The sequence below is a fragment of the Hemiscyllium ocellatum genome, chromosome 25 (assembly GCF_020745735.1).
Source record: "Hemiscyllium ocellatum isolate sHemOce1 chromosome 25, sHemOce1.pat.X.cur, whole genome shotgun sequence".
NCBI classification, from domain to species: Eukaryota; Metazoa; Chordata; class Chondrichthyes; order Orectolobiformes; family Hemiscylliidae; genus Hemiscyllium; species Hemiscyllium ocellatum.
Genome location: NC_083425.1, coordinates 57,201,518 through 57,220,105, shown reverse-complemented (window position 1 = coordinate 57,220,105; position 18,588 = coordinate 57,201,518). Strand labels below are relative to the sequence as shown.

General features: G+C 43.8%; 1 protein-coding gene across 1 annotated transcript in view; it reads left to right on the top strand.

The window, feature by feature from the left end:
- The window catches only part of pkd1b (polycystic kidney disease 1b), a 228,309-nt gene extending 210,141 nt beyond the window's left edge, over positions 1-18,168 (top strand). Inside the window, exons 37-38 of the mRNA XM_060844405.1 lie at positions 10,477-10,791; positions 17,446-18,168. Coding sequence (XP_060700388.1) covers positions 10,477-10,791; positions 17,446-18,168 — 1,038 coding nt within the window. The remainder of the gene's footprint in view (positions 1-10,476; positions 10,792-17,445) is intronic.
- The last annotated feature ends 420 nt before the right edge of the window (positions 18,169-18,588 follow it).

The following is an 18,588-nucleotide window of genomic DNA, read 5'->3' as shown; positions in this document are numbered from 1 at the left end:
GGAGGTTTCAGAGGTTATAGAGATAGAGAATCATAGAGGCAAACAGCACAGAAACAGACCTTCGGCCCAATTCAGCCATACTGACCAGCTTCCCTAAACTGAATTAGTCTCATTTGCCTGCATTTGGTCCATATCCCTCTACACCTTTCCTACTAACATACCTGAACAGATGTCTTTTAAATGTTTTAATTGTACTCATTGCTACCACTTCCTTTGGCAGCCTCTTCCATATGCGCACCAACCTCTATGTGCAAAATGTTGCCGCACAGATCCCTTTTCACCTTAAATCTATGCCATCTGCCTTTGGACTCCCCTATCCTGGGGAAAATACTTTGACTATTCACCTTATCATGCCCTTCATGATTTTATAAGCCTCTTCAAGGTTGCCCCAGAGCCTCCTACATGCCAGGGGAAAAGAGTGCCAGCCATTCCAGCCTCTCCTTCAGCCTCAAAATCTCCAGTCTCCATAACATCCTTGAAAGTCTTCTTTGCACCCTTTCCAGTTTATCAACAGGATGATCAGAATTGTACACAGAACTCCAAATATGACCTTATCAATATCTTGTACAGCGGTAACATTATGTCCTAACTCTTGTGTTCAGTGCTCTGACCGATTAAGGCAAGCATGCCAAATGCCTGCTTCACCACTCTGTCTGCCTGCGAAGCCACTTTCAAGGAATTATGTACTTACACCCCTGGTCTATCTGTTCCACAACACTCCCCAGTGCCCTACAATTAATAATGTAAGTCCTGCCCCGGTTTGTCTTATCAAAATTCAACATCTCATGTTTATCTAAATTAAACTGCATCTGCCCTTCCTTATCTACTGGCCCAGTTGGTCAACATCCTGTTTTACTCTTAGATACCTTCCTTCACTGTCCACAATACCAGCAATTTTGGTGTCACTTGCAAACTTCCTAAAATACCTCCCATATTCTCATCAAATCATTTATATAAATGGTGAACAACAGTGGATCCAGCATTGATGCCTGTGGCACACCACTGGTTACAGGCCTCCAGTCTGAACAATAAACCTCGACCACCATCCTCTGTCTCCTACCTACAAGCCAACTTTATATCCAATTGGCTAGCTCTGCCTTGATTCCGTGTGATCTACCATGCAGAACCTTGTCAAAGGCATTGTAAAATCCATGTAAGCAATGTCTACTGCTCTGCCTTCATCTATCTTCTTGATCACCTCTTCAAAAATGTCAATTAAGTTTGTGAGACATGATTTCCCACGCACGTAGCCATGTTGACTATCCCTAATCAGTCTTTGCCTTTTCAAAAGAATGTAGATTCTATCTGTTAGAATCCCCTTTCACAACCTACCCACCACTGACATCAGGCTCATCAGTCTGTAGTTCCCTGGCTTTTCCTTAAAGCCTTTCTTTAGTAATAGCACAACATTAACCACCATCTCCAGTCTTCTGGCACCTCATTCGTGACTGTCAATGATATAAATATGTCTGGTAGGACCCTTGCGATTTCTTCCCTGGCTTACCACAATGTCATTGGATGTACTTGATCAGCTCCCATGAATTTATCTACCATTATGCATTTTAAGACCTCCAGTATCTTCCCTTCTATAATGTGGACTCTTTCACAGCATCGCTATTTATTTTCCTAAATTCCCTAGCTTTCACGTCTTTTCCCATAATACATAATTATGCAAAATATTTGTTTAGAATCTCATCCATCTCCCATGGTTCCACACATCTTCGATGATCTTAAGGGGAATTTTCTCTCCCTTGTTACTCTTTTGGTCTTAATATCCTTGGAGAATCTCTTTGGATTTCCTTAACCTTATCTGCCAAAGCTTATTCATGTCCCCTTTTCAACCTCCTGATTTCTCTCTTTACTGTACTCCAAGGGATTCACTAATTTCCTGCTATGTATTCCTGACACATGCCTCTCCTTTTTCTTGACAAGAACCTCAATATCTCTATTTATCCTGTGTTCCCTACTCCTGCCAGCCTTGCCCTTCACACTAGCAGGAACATTCTGTCCCTGAACTCTTATTACCTCACTATTGAAAGCCTCCTCCTTGCCAGACATCCTTTTACCTGTGAACAGCCAACCCCAATCAACTTTTGAAATTTCCTGTCGAACACCATCAGAACCGACCTTGCCCAAATTTAGATCTTCATCTTGTGGATCAGATTTATCCTTTTCCATAACTATTTAAAACTAATAGAATTATAGTCACTACTCCCAAAGTGTTTCCTCACTAACACCCCTTTTCTCTAGTTGGGCCATCTTCATGTTGATTGAGAAAGTTTTCTTGAACACACTTATCTAATTTGTCCCCACACAAGCATTTAACACTATGACTAAATCCGCCTAACTTGCACGTCTTTGGACTGTGGGAGGAAACCAAAACAGCCAGAGGAAACCCACGCAGATACAGGGAAAATGTGCAAACTCCACACAGACAGTCACCCAAGGGTGGAATCAAACCTGGGTGCCTGGCACTATGAGGCAGCAGTGCTAACCACAGAGCCGCCGTACTGCCCACTTAATGGTAAGGTCCTGGGGAATACTGCTGAGCAAAGAGATCCTGGGGTGCAGATTCATAGTTCCTTAAACTTAGAGTTACTGGTAGATAGAATAGTGACAAGTTTGGTGTGATTAGATTAGATTAGATTACTTACAGTGTGGAAACAGGCCCTTCAGCCCAACAAGTCCACACTGACCTGCCGAAGCGCAACCCACCCATACCCCTACATTTACCCCTTACCTAACACTACGGGCAATTTAGCATGGCCAATTCACCTGACCTGCACATCTTTGGATTGTGGAAGGAAACCGGAGCACCCGGAGGAAACCCACACAGAGACGGGGAGAACGTGCAAACTCCACACAGTCAGTCGCCTGAGGCGGAGAATTGAACCCGGGTCTCTGGTGCTGTGAGGCAGCAGTGCTAACCACTGTGCCACCGTGCCGCTCTTAAGCACCATGTGCTTTCCCTTCATTGGTCAGAGCAATGAATATAGGAGTTGGGAGGTCCCGTTCGACTGCACAGGACATTGGTTAAGCCACTTTTGGAAAACTGCATGAAGTTCTGGTCACCCTGCTATAGGAAGGATATTGTGAAACTTGAAAGGGTTCAGAAAAGATTTACAAGGATGTTACCAGGTTGCTGCAGGGAGAGGCTGAATAGGCTGAGGCTGTTTTAGCTGGAATGTCCGAGGCTGAGAGGTGACATTATAGAAGTTTATAAAATCATGAGGGGCATGGATAGGATAAACAGACAAAGTCTTTTCCCTGGGGTGGAGTGTCCTGAACTAGAGGACATAAGTTTTAGGGTGAGAGGAGAAACATTTAAAAGGGACTTAAGGGTTAACTTTTTCATACAGAGGGTGGTGCGTGTATGGAATGAGCTGCCAGGGGAAGTGGAGGAGGCTGGTACAATTCCAGCATTTAAAAGGCATCTGGATGGGTAAATGAATGGGAAGGGCTTAGAGGGATATGTGCTAAGTTCTGGCAAATGGGACTAGATTAGGTTAGTCTGCATGGATAAGTTGGACCGAAGGGTCTGTTTCCGTGCTGTACATCTCTACGACTCTATGAATAGGAAAGGTTTAGAGGGATATGGGCCAAATGCTGGCAAATGGAACTAGATTTATTTAGGATATCTGGTCAGCATGGATAAGTTGGACCGTAGGATCTGTTTCCATGCTGTATATCTCTATGACTGTATGACTCTAAAAGATCCCAATAATCCAAAAATCTGAATCCTTACCCCCTGCAGCAACTTGTGAATGGCTATGCATTCATCTGACCTACCCTCCTATTCCGACACTCACTACCACGTGGAACGTAATCCAAAGATCAAACTCTTGAGGTTCTGCTTTTTAACCTTCTGCCTAGCTCCCTATATTCACATTGCAGGATCTCATCCCTTTTTCAACCTGTCTCATTGGTACCACTGTGTACAATGATTTCTGGATGATCACATTCCCCTTTGAGAATTTGCTGCAGCTGCTCCAAAGTGTCCTTGACTGTGGGTAGTGGGATAAAAAATGAGGTCTGCAGATGCTGGAGATCACAGCTGAAAATGTGTTGCTGGTTAAAGCACAGCAGGTCAGGCAGCATCCAAGGAATAGGAAATTCGACGTTTCGGGCATAAGCCCTTCATCAGGAATCATTCCTGATGAAGGGCTTATGCCCAAAATGTCGAATTTCCTATTCCTTGGATGCTGCCTGACCTGCTGTGCTTTAACCAGCAACACATTTTCAGCTGTGGGTAGTGGGAGGCAACACACCAACCTGTAGTCTCGCTTGGATCCTCAGAATCGCCTGTCTGTGCCCCTGACTAGACAACCCCCAACCACAATTGCTTGCTTGGACTTTGCTATACCTTGCTTTACAGTAGAGCCAGTTGTGGTGCTAAAGACTTGGCAACTGCTACTAATTTTCCTGAGAGCTATCCACCCAGGAGTATCCAGAGCAGTATACCTGGTTGAGAGGTGGATAATCACAGGAGACTCCAGTGCTATCTGCCTGCCTTTCCTGGCAGTCACCCATCTACCTGACTGAATCTACAGTGTGACCACCTCCCTGAAGCTACTGTCACACTCTCTGCTTCCTGTATGCTCGTCAGTGCTTACAATTGGCACTCCAACCGATCCATGTGGTCTGAGAGGAGCTGCAGCCAGATACACTTCCTGCAGACCAAGTTGCCAGGGACACTCGACTGCTCCCTGATTTCCCACATCTGACAAGAGGAGTACACCACTCCACTGACTGCCATCCCTGCCCCTTTAACAACAAGTGGCCTTCGGGGGGAGAAATGTCTTACATTACCCTACCTTTTTGGTGCTCACCCTTTTCAACAAAGCCTGGCATTCACCTAGGCCCACTATAAGATCTAATCAGCGGCATCTCAACCACAAAGCAGCCTTTTGCAAAAATGGCTGGAACAGGGCACAGCAATGCCTCCCTCCCCCACTTACCTAAACTCCCATACTTAGCCCATCTCCCAGTGTTTGTAATCTCTTGCCAGTCACACTCTGTGTTAGGAGCTTCTGAGGCTAGCTTTTGTAGTATAAGGCCTGCAAGAACCAGATCTAACCAGTTCACTTAATTAGCTTAAGTAAATTAATTAGCTACAGCACTAGGAGAGCTTGTTAAACTTTCCTTAGGCCTGAAAGAAGAAAAAAAATACAATCCCTAAATGTCTACCCTTCCCTTATCCACAGTTTTTATCTTTTAAGAATGCAAAAGATTCAGATTTATGCTCCTAAACTCCCTCATGTGGCTCAACTCCCAGCGTTTGAACACTTGGAAACAAGGAGGAGATTTCAAAATCAACCTATTGCTCAGCCCTGAAGTCAGTGTAGATCATTGAGCTGAGAGGTGATAAGTGGTGGGCATGGTGCAAGTTAAGACAGAGGTTTGAATGAGCTGAGGTTAATGAAGAGTAGATGGTGAGAGGCTAGTGAGGATTACATGGAAATAGTGAAATCTCGAAATCCTGAAGAACTCAATCTGTAGGGTGTAGGTTTGCTCGCTGAGTTGTAGGTTTGATGTCCAGACGTTTCATTACCTGGCTAGGTAACATCATCAATGGTGACCTCCAAGTGAAGCGAAGCTGTTGTCTCCTGCTTTCTATTTATAGGTTTGTCCTGGATGGGGTTCCTGGGGTTTGTGGTGATGTCATTTCCTGGTCGTTTTCTGAGGGATTCATAGATGGCATCTAGGTCTATGTGCTTGTTTATGGCATTGTGGTTGGAGTGCCAGGCCTCTAGGAATTCTCTGGCATGTCTTTGCTTAGCCTGTCCCAGGATAAATGTGTTGTCCCAGTCAAAGTGGGTATTTTCATCCGTGTGTAGAGCTACGAGGGAGAGAGGGACGTGTCTTTTTGTGGCTAGCTGGTGTTCGTGTATCCTGGTGGCTAACTTTCTTCCTGTTTGTCCTACGTAGTGTTTGTCGTGAAGCCTCAACCTGTGTTCCAGTAATTGAAGAGCAAAGGAGCACCAGAGCAGGGGTAGGCTATCCAGCCCCTGAAACCAGCTCAGCCATTCCATAACTAATCTCCCTCAATGCCATTCCTACACTATGCCTTTATCCATTAATTTCACTCATGGTAAATCAATCTCTGTCTTGAGCATAATGTCTGAACTCTCACAGCCCTCTGCATGATTCACTAGCTTCTGAGTAAAGAAATTTCTCCTTCTCTCAGTTGTAAATTGCTTGCCTTTTATTCTGAAACCATGTCCCTTGGTTCTGGATTCCTCGGCCAGCAGAAACATCTTCTCTGCATCTACTCTATCTATCCCTTCAAGCAGTCTGTAAGTTTCTGTGAGACTCTCGCATTCTTCAAAGAATTTATATATTCTCCAGAGAATATATGTCCAACTCCTCAATCTCTCCTCATAAGACAATCCCATCACTTCTGGGATCAGTCTGGAGAATCTCCTCTCCCTCCATGGCAAGGATAGACTTGTGTAGTCTCTGCAGTGTGCTGCACATTTGAAGCAAGACTTATTTTTGCCCGTACTCAAATTCTCTTGAAAGATCGAGTAACCAACCTTTTACCTTCTGAATTGTTCAATACATTCGCATGTTAGTTTTCAGTGACTAATGAACAAGGGTACTTCAATCCCTTTGGACATGAATGCTTTCTGAGTTGTCACCATTTAAGCAATGCTCTGCTCCTTTGTTCCTCCTACCAAAGTGATAACCTCTGACTTACCAAAATGTTAGCATCTGCAATGCTCTTGCACCTTCACACAGCCTGACTAAATGCTGTTGAAGCCTCTTTGCATCCTCTTCACAATTTGCATTCCCTCCAGGTTTTGTATCATCTGTAAAATGGGAAATGGTGGTTCTGACTCTATTGATACAGAGTCAGAGAGATATATAGCACGGAAACAGACCCTTCCGTTCAACTCATCCATGCTGACCAGTTATCCTAACCTAATCTAGTCCCATTTGCCAGCACTTGGCCCATATCCCTCTAAACCCTTCCTATTCATTTACCCATCCAGATGCCTTTTAAATGTAATTGTACCAGCCCCCACCACTTCCTCTGGCAGCTCATTCCAGACATGCATCTACGTGAAAAAGTTGCCCCTTAGATCCCTTTTATAGTTTTCCCCTGTCACCCTGAACCTATGCCCTCTAGTTCTGGACTCCTCCACCCCAGGGAAAAAACCTTGTCTGTTTACCCTACTCATGCCCCTCATTATTTTATAAATCTCTATAAGGTCACCCTCAGCCTCCGATGCTCCAGGGAAAACAGCCTCAGTCTATTCAGCCTCTCCCTGTGTATCAAATCCTCCAACCTTAGCAACATCCTTATCAATCCTTTTTGAACCCTTTCAAGTTTCAGAACATCTTTCTGACAGGAAGGAGGCCAAGATTGCTCGTGTTATTCCAAGGGTGCCGAACCAATGTCCTGTACATCCGCAACATGACCTCCGAACTCCTATACTCAATGCTCTGACCCATAAAAGAAAGCATACCAAATACCTTCTTCACTATCCTATCTACCTGCAACTCTACTTTCAAGGAGCTATGAACATACACTTTGGGGTCTCTCTGTTCAGGTATAGATTATGAATAACTGGGGCCCAAGTTATCCTTGCGGTAATGAATGAATGAATAATTTCATTGTCACATGTATTTTACAGTAAGAACACAATTAAGTTCAGTGAAAAGCTTTCATTCGTCACCATAATTTGCCACTATTTTGAATAATTTAAGAATAACCAAAAGAAAGTAAGATATAACTTAAAAGTATGTCATAGTTACCGTCTGCCGATGTGAGAACTATTTAATCCAACATGAGGAGAAACAGGCAGAAACAGTCCATACTATTATATTACCCACAATCCCATGTCATTTAAGTTTACTTAACTTGTGTGGCACTGTATCAAAAATCGTCCCAAATTCCAATATACCACATCTCTTGGTTTCCCCCCTAATGACGATAGTGGTAATATCCTCAAAACTTTGATCAGATTGTTCAGGCACAATTTTCCTTTCAGTAGTCCAGATTGACTCAGTCCAATTACACAAATATTTTCTGAATATCCATTAATCATATCCTTTTTAAAACCTCAGGGTGTTACATTTATCCCGAACACTAACAAATGGCTAGCAAATATCTTGCTTCCAGTTTCTCTCTCCCTCCTTTCTCAAATATTGGATTTACATTTGTAATTTTCTAATCTGCGGCACTGTAGCAGAATGAATAAAATTTTCAAGGGCGATCAACTAATGGATCTGCTGTCTCTGTAATATCATTTTCATTGGTCTAAGTTGAAGTCATTAGGTCAGTTGTCAATTTGTAGTCCCATTAAGTTCTCCAATAATACATTTTTACCAATGCTAATTTCTTTCAGTTCAACAAGCTCATTTTTATTTATTTTGTGGAGAATTCTTCTATCTTCCTCTGTGAAAACAGACACAGAGTACTGATTTAGCTTCTCTGAAGTTTTTCTTTTTGCTATTAGAAATTCTGCCACTTGTAGAAGATTTTACAATCTGTTTTAATGTTCTTGCTATTTTATATTTATATTCTCTTCCACTTTATCAATTTCTTGGCCCATCTTTGTTGAATTCTAAAGTTTTCACAGTCTTCAAATTTTTAACAAGTTTGGCAACTTTATAAGCCTTCTTCTTTAATCTAATAGTACCTTTAACTTTTACCTTTACTCAGCAGTGACACACAATTGACATCTTTCCCAGGTCACACATGTGGATCTACAAACTCAGCACATTCTGAGTGTTTTGTTTAAGGCCTGTAACTCTTGAATAAAATGGATCACATGTCAGACAGGATTTTTTCTCACCCTGTGACTCGTGAATGTCATGGTTAGTTGATCTATCCAGCCTCTCTTACACTGAAAGGGTACTGATGTAATTTTCTCCAAGCATCCTGATTACTGACCAGACCAAACATACTGTGATCATTTCTTAGTGTCCAAACTTTCCTCTTTTAGTCTCATCCTCGAGCAATTGCCTGTAGGAGACAAATTTACCAATGGCCCAGTACGGCTTTTCTTTGCAATGTTGAATTGGGAGAAATGCCTGTTCGTTCAAGATTTGAGGTCACGTAGACAAATGTTGAGATAGTGCAAGATGATGGGAGCTAGTGGTGAGATTCACTCTGGTGTAGCCTTGATTAAAGAAATCCAAATACAAAGACTCGGGATGTTGAGATAAAGGGGAAGGCTGCATCTCAGGGTATTGGGAAGTGGGGAGGTTGCACCTCAGGGTATTAGGAAGAGGGGGAGGGTTGTATCTTACAGTGTTGGGAATAGGGGTGGTTGTACCTCAGGGTGTTGGGAAGGGGGGTGGTTGTACCTCAGGGTATTGGGAAGGAGGGGAGGTTGTACCTCAGGGTGTTGGAAAGGGGGCTGGTTGCACCTCAGGGTGTTGGGAAGAGAGGACGTTGTACCTCAGGGTGTTAGGAAGAGGGGGAGGTTGCATGTTGCAGGATTAGAGGGGAATTCCAAATTGGCGCCAATTAAGTCAGGTAGCAAATGACGTGAAAATGATTCCAGCGTGCTGAATATGATATCATCTCTCAATAACTTACTGACATTTGTTATGACGGTGTAGAGGTGTACTGTACCTTTAAGAAAGTTAAAAGCTAGCAGAACTACCTGATAGCACCAAGTGTTCTGAACAAGTTACAATGTAACCTGTTGGTGTAGCAGTTAGTGTAGCTGGTTGCCTGGAGACAAAAACAAATTCGAATTCGACCAATAAGTTTAAATTATACCCCCCAAAAAAACCTAACTCCAATCAAGTTTGAATTTAGTGTATTGACAATATGAAAATCCAATGACACAATGCTTTTGGGGATGTAAGACCAGGGAAAATTGAACAGTTGGGAGAGAACTGCCAAAAGACCAGCAAATGTAGTCTGCTAGTAAGAATTCTCCAACACTGACCTGGAGAGCAAATCTACAGAGGAAGATATAAAGAGAAGACTTGACTGCTGGCTGGTTTTGAAGTTTGAATTTTTCAGTAATATTGGGGTTTTATTGGACTAGTATTATAGAAGGGAAAGTAAAAGATAGGTTAGAGGAAGGAGTTGTAAATAGTCGATGGTTAATTATTCTCTATTATACTTTAAGAAATAAAGTTATTAATTTTTACTTTAAATAGTTCTTGGCCTCTCAAATTTTCACAGATTACTGCATGGGATAAATCTTTTCTGTGTTGCTGGTTTAAATTAAGCAGGAGAGTTTACCCCGTGTCATAACACATTTAAGAAAAACTTCCTTCAACTGGGACTTAGAGTTTGTGATAAGATACCATCCTTCCATTTAAGAGGAGATCAGGTAAGTAGTTGATGTAAAGGAGGATAAAGCAGCAAGATGAGATAGGGGTCAAATGTAGTGAACAAACTGAGAGGCAGGGCCCAACAGTCAGTTTTCATGTTGGAACTTCAATGGTTGTGTATTTCTGTCAGAGGTAGTAGCCTCAACTATTCTTGCCTTCTTTTCCCTCCAGATGTTCTCTCCTGCTCTGGAACACTTTGTGACATTCAGCAGCTCGCTGCTGGCTTTGGTTGCCTTCCCCCGTGGAACCCTGTCCTTGCGACATGCAGTCCAACATTACCCCATAATCGCACCCCTCTACTTCATTAGCTACCTGCTGTGGCTGATGTGGATAGCGAGAAACCTCTTCAGTGCCATTATCAACCAGAGTTACAGAGAGCTCAAAGCAGAAATGTACCGCCCAGCTATTGAACCACAAGACTACGAGATGATTGAATTCTTCATTAAGAGATTCAAACTCTGGATAGGACTCACCAAAACAAAGGAGGTAAATACGAGTATGTCAGAGAAACATCAATCTCTCTGATCAATGAGCTGGAGCTGCAGGGTTGACTGAATGCTGCAACCACTTTGTGTTTCTGGAATGTTTAGAGCAGGTCTTGACTTTTACCAAGAAGCCGTGCTAGACTATCAGATAGTGACCTCCCTGGACCAAAGGGCCAAGTACTCTGTGATGAGCACGTTCATCTGCCCTTGACTCAGTCGTGGTATTCTGGACTTGTTGTCTTTCCCACTTCCATCTCCAATTTAAGGCTTGCCCCACCTCTCTCTCTAACTCTAATCCTACTCCCCTCTCCATTCCCAAGTCCCCTCTTTTCATCTCAAATGCCCATCATCCTCTCCATCTCCAATTCTCCACATCCCATGCCATCACCAATCCCCCTTCATCACCAATACTTTAATACCCCCTCCAACTCCAATCCCCCACTTTCCTACTCCCAATTCCATTTCCAGTACCTCATTTCCCCTGCTCCTCCACTCTCCACTCCATCTCAAATCCTCCACTCTCCTTTTCATTGTCAATCTCCCAATTCTCTTTCCATCTCCAATCCATCATTTCCTTCCTTATCTTCTATCATCTTGCTCCTTTCTCAGACTCCAGGCCTCCTATTCCAATTCATTCCTATCCATATTTCCTGTGTTCTCTTGTGCAATGGGATGACATGGTGGCTCAGTGGTTAGCACTGCTGCCTCACAGCGTCAGGGACCTGGGTTCGATTCCAGCCTTGAGTGACTGTCTGTGTGGAGTTTCCACATTTTCCTCGTGTCTGCGTGGGTTTTCTTCAGGTGCTCTGGTTTCCTGCTACAGTCCAAAGATGTGCAGGTTAGGTGAATTGGTGATGCTAAACTTGCCCTTAGAGTTAGGTGCATTAGTTAGGGGAAAATGGGTCTGGGTGGGTTACTCTTCATGGGTCAGTGTTGTTTAATTGGGCTGAAGGGTCTGTTTCCACACTGTAAGGAATCTAAAATAAAATGCTCACCCTCCTTCATGGTTCTGTGATTTAATGAATTAATTCCCCTGTGCCTCACCCGAGTATGGCATCAAAGAGCCTTAGCAAAGCTGAATTCAAATGGCATCAGAGAGTGGCAGGAGCTGGGCATAGTGAAGACAGAGCGCAAAGCTGGTCGGGGAGGTAAGTGATTGTTATTTGAGTGGGTGTGTTCTAGGTCCTCCCTCCCACCCTCCTCCTCTAACCTAAATTAGAAGTCCGCAGACTTGACCCAAAAAGAGTGTCCAAGGAAGTTCCTGTGGAGTGAAGGGTGAGGCTTTAGCTCAGGAGTCTTTGACAAGGAGGTTGAGTGAAGTGATTATGCCACAATTGAAGAGGGTGAAGACATGACTGCCAAGCTGGTTCAGTGTGCTACGTGCTTGATGTGGGAGGTCAACAACTCTGGTGTATCTGGCTCGTAGAAGTGTGGAAAGTGTGTGCACGTTCAGCTACTGACAGAGCATATTGCAGCACTGATGAAAGAACTCAAGGACCTTAGGCTCATCCGAGAAAACGAGATCTTTCTGGACAAGACCTGCAGCTAGGTTACTACACCAATCGTACCAGAAGACAACAGAAGAGAGCAGACAATGAGGAAGGATGAAGAAGGCAGAGAGGAGACAGGTGCAAGAGACACCGGGGGAAGTACCTGTCAGGAACAAGTTGAATCTCTTAGAAACAGTAGAGACAGATGACGCTGCCAGTCCGCGAGGCGGCCAGGTCTGTCAATCAAAAGTTGGCGTGGAGGCAGAGCGGAAGAGTCAGACATTGCACAGAGCCGTGGTAATAGGGGACTCCATCGTGAGAGGAACTGACCGGGTTTTTGTGGCAGCAGATGGGACTTAAGGATGGTGTGTTGCCTTCCTGGTGCCAGGGTGAAAGACATCATGCAGAAAATCCTCAAGGACGAAGGTGAAGAGCCAGAGGTGGTGGTACATGTCGGCACAAATGATGTCGGAAAGAAGAGGAGGAACATACTACAGTGGGACTGCGGAGAACTAGGAAGAAGGCTGAAAAGCAAGATGTCCAAGGTGGTTATCTCCAGTTTGCTTCCAGTTCCTCGGGCTGGTGAAGCCAGAAACAGGGAGATAATGGACTTGAATGTGTGGCTGGGGAACTGGTGCAGGAAGCAAGGATTTAAATTCTTGGATCACTGGGGTATGTTTTGTGGTTAGTATAAATTCTTCAAGCGAGACAGTTTGCACCTTAATAGGTTAGGGACCAGCATTCTGGTAGGCAGGTTTGCTACTGCAACACAGCTACATTTAAACTAAGTAGCGGGGGGAGGGGACAAACTGGATGTTTAAGAAGGAAATTGAAAGGAAAGTTAGAACAAGGGAAGTCAAGAAAGACAACTGTATCAATGAAGCAGAAAACTCAGAAAAGGATCATGCTGTAAGGTTGAGTGAAATAGGAGTTGATGGGAAGGGTGAGGGCAGTAACAAATTAAAAATACAATACATGAATGCACAAAGCATTAGAAATAAGATGGATGAGCTTGAGGCTTTTTGGAAATTGGCAGATACGATATTGTGGGGATAACTGAGGCGTGACTTCAAGTGGACAGGGCCTGGAAAATGAATATTCAAGGCTACACGTGCTATCGTAAGGGCAGACTGATGGGCAGAGGGGGTGGGGTGGCCATGGATATTCAGTCCCTTGTGCAGGGGGACCTAGAATTAGGGGATGTCGAGTCAGTGTGGAAAGAGCTGAGAAATTCTAAGGGTAAAAAGACCCTCTTGGGAGTTATCTACAGGCCCCCAAACAGTAGCCTGGATGTAGTGTGTAAGTTGAATCAGGAGCTGAAATTGGCCTGTCGCAAAGATGTTACTACAGTTGTTAAGGGAGATTTCAACATACAAGTAGATTGGGAGAATCAGGATGGTATTGGACTTCAAGAAAGAGACTTTGTGGAGTGCCTCTGAGATGGATTCTTAGAACAGCTGGTGCTGGAGCCTACCAGGGAGAAGGCAATTCTGGATCTCGTGTTGTGCAATGAACCAGAATTGGTCAGGGACCTCGAAGTGAAGGAGCCATTGGGAAGTAGTGACCATAATACAATAAGCTTCAATCTGCAATTTGAGAGGGAGACGGTACAATCGGAAGTGACAATATTTCTGTTGAATAAAGGGAACTATGGAGCTATGAGGGAGGAGCTGGCCAAAGTTCAATGGTGCAATACCTTAGCTGGGATGACAGTGTAGGAAGAATGGCAGATATTTCTGTGTATAATGCAGAAGATGCAGGATCAGTTCATTCCAAAAAGGAAGAAAGATCCTAGGAGGAGGCATGGGAGGCCATGGCTGACGAGGGAAGTTAAGAAACATATAAAGTTAAAAGAGAAAAAGTATAACATTGCAAAGATGAGTGGGAAAACGGAGGACTGGCAAGCTTTTAAAGAACAACAGAGGATTACTAAGAAGGAAATACGCAGAGAAAAAAATGAGGTACGAAAGTAAACTGGCCAAAAATATAAAGAAGGATAGTAAAAGTTTTTTTAGGTATGTGAAAGGCAAAAAAATGGTTAAGACTAAAATTGGGCCCTTGAAAACAGAAACAAGGGAATATATTACAGGGAACAAAGAAATGACAGAAGAATTGAATTAGTACTTCAGATCTGTGTTCGCTGGGGAAGACACGAGCAATCTCCCTGAGGTAACAGTGTCTGAAGGACCTGAACTGAAGGGAATTTATATTTGCCTGGAATTGGTGTTGGAGAGACTGTTAGGTCTGAAGGTTGATAAGTCCCCGGGGCCTGATGGTCTACATCCAGGGTACTGAAGGAGGTGGCTCGAGAAATCGTGGATGCGTTGGTGTTTATTTTCCAGAGTTCGATAGATTCGGGATCAGTTCCTGTGGATTGGAGGGTGGCTAATGTTATATCACTTTTTAAGAAAGGTGGGAGAGAGAAAGCAGGAAATTATAGACCAGTTAGTCTGACCTCAGTGGTGGGAAAGATACTAGTGTCTATTATAAAGGATGAAATTACAACACATCTGGATAGTAGTAACAGGATAGGTCAGAGTCAGCATGGATTTATGAAGGGGAAATCATGCTCGACTAATCTGCTGGAATTTTTTTGATGATGTAACTCTGAAGATGGATGAGGGAAATCCAGTAGATGTGGTGTACCTGGACTTTCAGAAAGCTTTTGATAAAGTCCCACATAGGAGGTTAGTGAGCAAAATTAGGGTGCATGATATTGGGGGCAAAGTACTAACTTGGATTGAAAGTTGATTGGCTGATAGGAATCAAAGAGTAGTGATAAACGGCTCCATTTCGGAATGGCAGGCAGTGACCAATGGGACCGCAGCTTTTTACAATATATGTTAATGATATAGAAGATGGTATCAGTAATAACATTAGCAAACTTGCTGATAATACTAAGCTGGGTGGCAGGGTGGAATGTGATGAGAATGTTAGGAGATTACAGCGTGACCTGGACAGGTTAGGTGAGTGGTCAGATGCACGGCAGATGCAGTTTAATGTGGATAAATGTATGGTTATCCACTTTGGTGGCAAGAACAGGAAGGCAGATTACTACCTAAATGGAATCAATTTAGGTAAAGGGGCAGTACAAAGAGATCTGGGTGTTCTTGTACACCAGTCAATGAAGGTAAGCATGCAGGTACAGCAGGTACTGAAGAAGGCTAATAGCATGCTGGCCTTCATAACAAGAGGGATTAAGTATAGAAGCAAAGAGGTTCTTCTGCAGTGTACAGGGCCCTGGTGAGACCACACCTGGAGTCCTGTGTACAGTTCTGGTCTCCAAATTTGAGGAAAGACATTCTGGCTATTGAGGGAGTGTAGCGTAGGTTCACGAGGTCAATTCCTGGAATGGCGGGATTACCTTACACTGAAAGACTAGAGCGACTGGGCTTGTATACCCTTGAGTTTAGAAGACTGAGAGGGGATCTGATTGAGACATATAAGATTATTAAAGGATTGGACACTCTGGAGGCAGGAAGCATGGTTCCGCTGATGGGCGAGTGCCGAACCAGAGGACACAGCTTAAAAATACGGGGTAGACCATTTAGGACAGAGATGAGGAGAAACTTCTTCACCCAGAGAGTGGTGGCTGTGTGTAATGCTCTGCCCCAGAAGGCAGTGGAGGCCCAGTCTCTGGATTAATTTAAGAAAGAGTTGGATAGAGCTCTCAAGGATTGTGGAATCAAGGGTTATGGAGATAAGGCAGGAACAGGATACTGATTAAGGATGGTCAGCCATGATCATATTGAATGGTGGTGCAGGCTCAAAGGGCAGAATGGCCTACTCCTGCACCTATTGTCTATTGTGTTGGAATTGAGGAACATTCTTCATTGGTTAGAGTCATACCTGACACATAAAAAAGTGGTCATGGGTGTTGCAGGTCAGTCATTTCATTCCCTGGACATCTTTGAAGGAGTTCCTCAAGGGTAGTCTCCTGGACTCAACTATCTTCAGCTGTTCATCAATGTCCTTTCCTCCATCATAAGGTCAGAAGTGGTGATGTTTACTAATGCTCAATCTTCAGTCATTCAAAGCTCCTCAGATACCAAAGAAGTCAGTGTCCAAATGCAGCAAAACAACAGCCAAGCTTGGGTTGGTAAGTGGCAAGTAGCATTCATGCCAAATAATGACCATCTCTTACGATAACCATTTCTTTCATGTTCAATGGCATTGTCATCACTGAAACCCCAACTGTGAATATGCAAGGGTTACCATTGACTAGAAACTGAACTGGACTAGCCATATAAACAAAATGGTTATAAAAGCAGGTCAGAAGCTCAGAATTTGGTGTTGAATAACTCACTTCCTGACTCTCCAAACTCTGTCCACTGTTTATAAGGTACTAGTCAGGGGTGTGATAGAATACATGTACTTCTAGTTTGCCTAGATGAGAGAAGGTTCAACGCTAATAACTTGGCCACATCCAAGACAAAGCAGCCTATTCAATTGGTACCCTATCTGGCATCTTCAACATTCACTCCCTTCACCATCAATGTTCAATAGCAACAGTGTGTACAATCTACAAGATGCACTGCAATAATTCACCAAGGCCCCTTCGACAGAGCCTTCCAAATTGACAGCCATCTGTTTTACTGATGTTGAATGTGGGATAAACGTCAAGAGGGAATGGGCAGATCCTCCTTATTCTTCTTCAAGTACTGTAAGACCTTTATGTCCACCTGAGAGAGAAAACAAGACCTTCATTACTGGCTGAAACCTGCAGCTTGACAGTAGAATGTTGCTTTAGTGTTACTAAAGTTAGCCAGAACTATGCTGTAAAGTCTCCAGAGTAGGACTTGAAATCACAAGCTGCTGAGCCACAATAGATCCTGGCAACTGTTCCAGCATCCCACTCTCAGGCAGGGCATAAGTTGGTGACCCTACAGTGAGTAATGAAGATAATCTATGACACCAATTGGACAACTAGACCTTTGCTTTCTTGAGCAGACCATTGTTCACCTGCCAAGCCGTTAACAATAAATGATGGTACTGGGGACCTTTGTGCCACAATATTTAGTGACCCTGCTTCTGATCCAGAAGGCCCAGGTTCAAGTCCCATCTACTCCCTCAGCATGTAATAACATCCCTGGTTATGTGATTGAAAAATGACTTTTTTTTAACCATTGTGAGCATTGTGAAACTTTGTTTTCAATCTTTTGCAGTTCCGACACAAGGTGAAATTTGAAGGGATGGAATCCTTGCCAACAGGCACTTCCCAAACCTTGAGATTATCCCAACTTGCATCAGAAAATACTGAGTCTCCCTTCTCAGACTGCACCATCTTGTCAGGCTCTGTGCAATCGGAGGAGCTGACTCTTCCACAGAGTCCAACCTCTGAGACCTACAACATCGAGGCCTATCTCGATCGGTTGCTGCCGACTGTCAACAGCCTCCTTGGTCAGTTTGACCGTGTCAATAAAGTCACTGATGACTTGTACCAGATCGAGAGTGACTTGGAGAAAGTGCAGCACAGAATCAAATGGAGGAGACAGATTCTGGGCAGGGATGAAAAGAGCAAAACAGAGAGACAAAGCCTCCCTGTGCCAACCACACAGCCCAGAGCATGCAGTGCTGTTTCTGATTCAGCAGTTTCCGGCCTCCGACCAAGCACAGGCCCAGCTTGTGAATATTGTGCAGGCATTGCCCAGTCAGCTCACAGCGCTCTACCGGTTGGTTCCAGGTCGAGTGATGCCCCGGGGCGAAGAGCCTGGCAGTTGGGACCATCACTGTCAGCAGTCATCAGTCAGAGAGCGATATGGAGCTCAGAACCTGCAGCTAAACCAAGGCCCAAAAGTGAAGAAGGGCAGGATCGAGTGATGAGTCAGCAGCAGGCCCCAGTAAAGAGGAGAGCATGGCAGAGTGAAAGCATGGAGGGGAAACCATGAGTGAATATACTAGGAGTCATAAGGAAGCACTAGAGAGCACTGAGAGACTGGAACAAAATCAGAAATTGCTGGGAAAACTCAGCCAATCTTGCAGCACCTTTGGAGAGAAAGCAGAGTAAATATTTCAGATCCAGTGACCCTTCTTCACAATTTTAGTTTCTCCAGCAATATCTGTTCTTGTTTCAGATTTTCAGCATCCACCGGTCTTCGCTTTATTTTACATGGTCATTATGCTGCCAGAATTGCTGAGTTTCCCTAGCAATTTCAATTTTTGTTTCTGTTTTCCATCTGCAATTCTGTCATTATTTTGTTCTGGAATACTTTGGTGTTTTGGTTTGCTGAGAGACTGGCAGCAATGCTACTTTCCACCTTTGTAACATCCACTCACTGATAAGCATTAAGAAACAGCTAATACTGTTC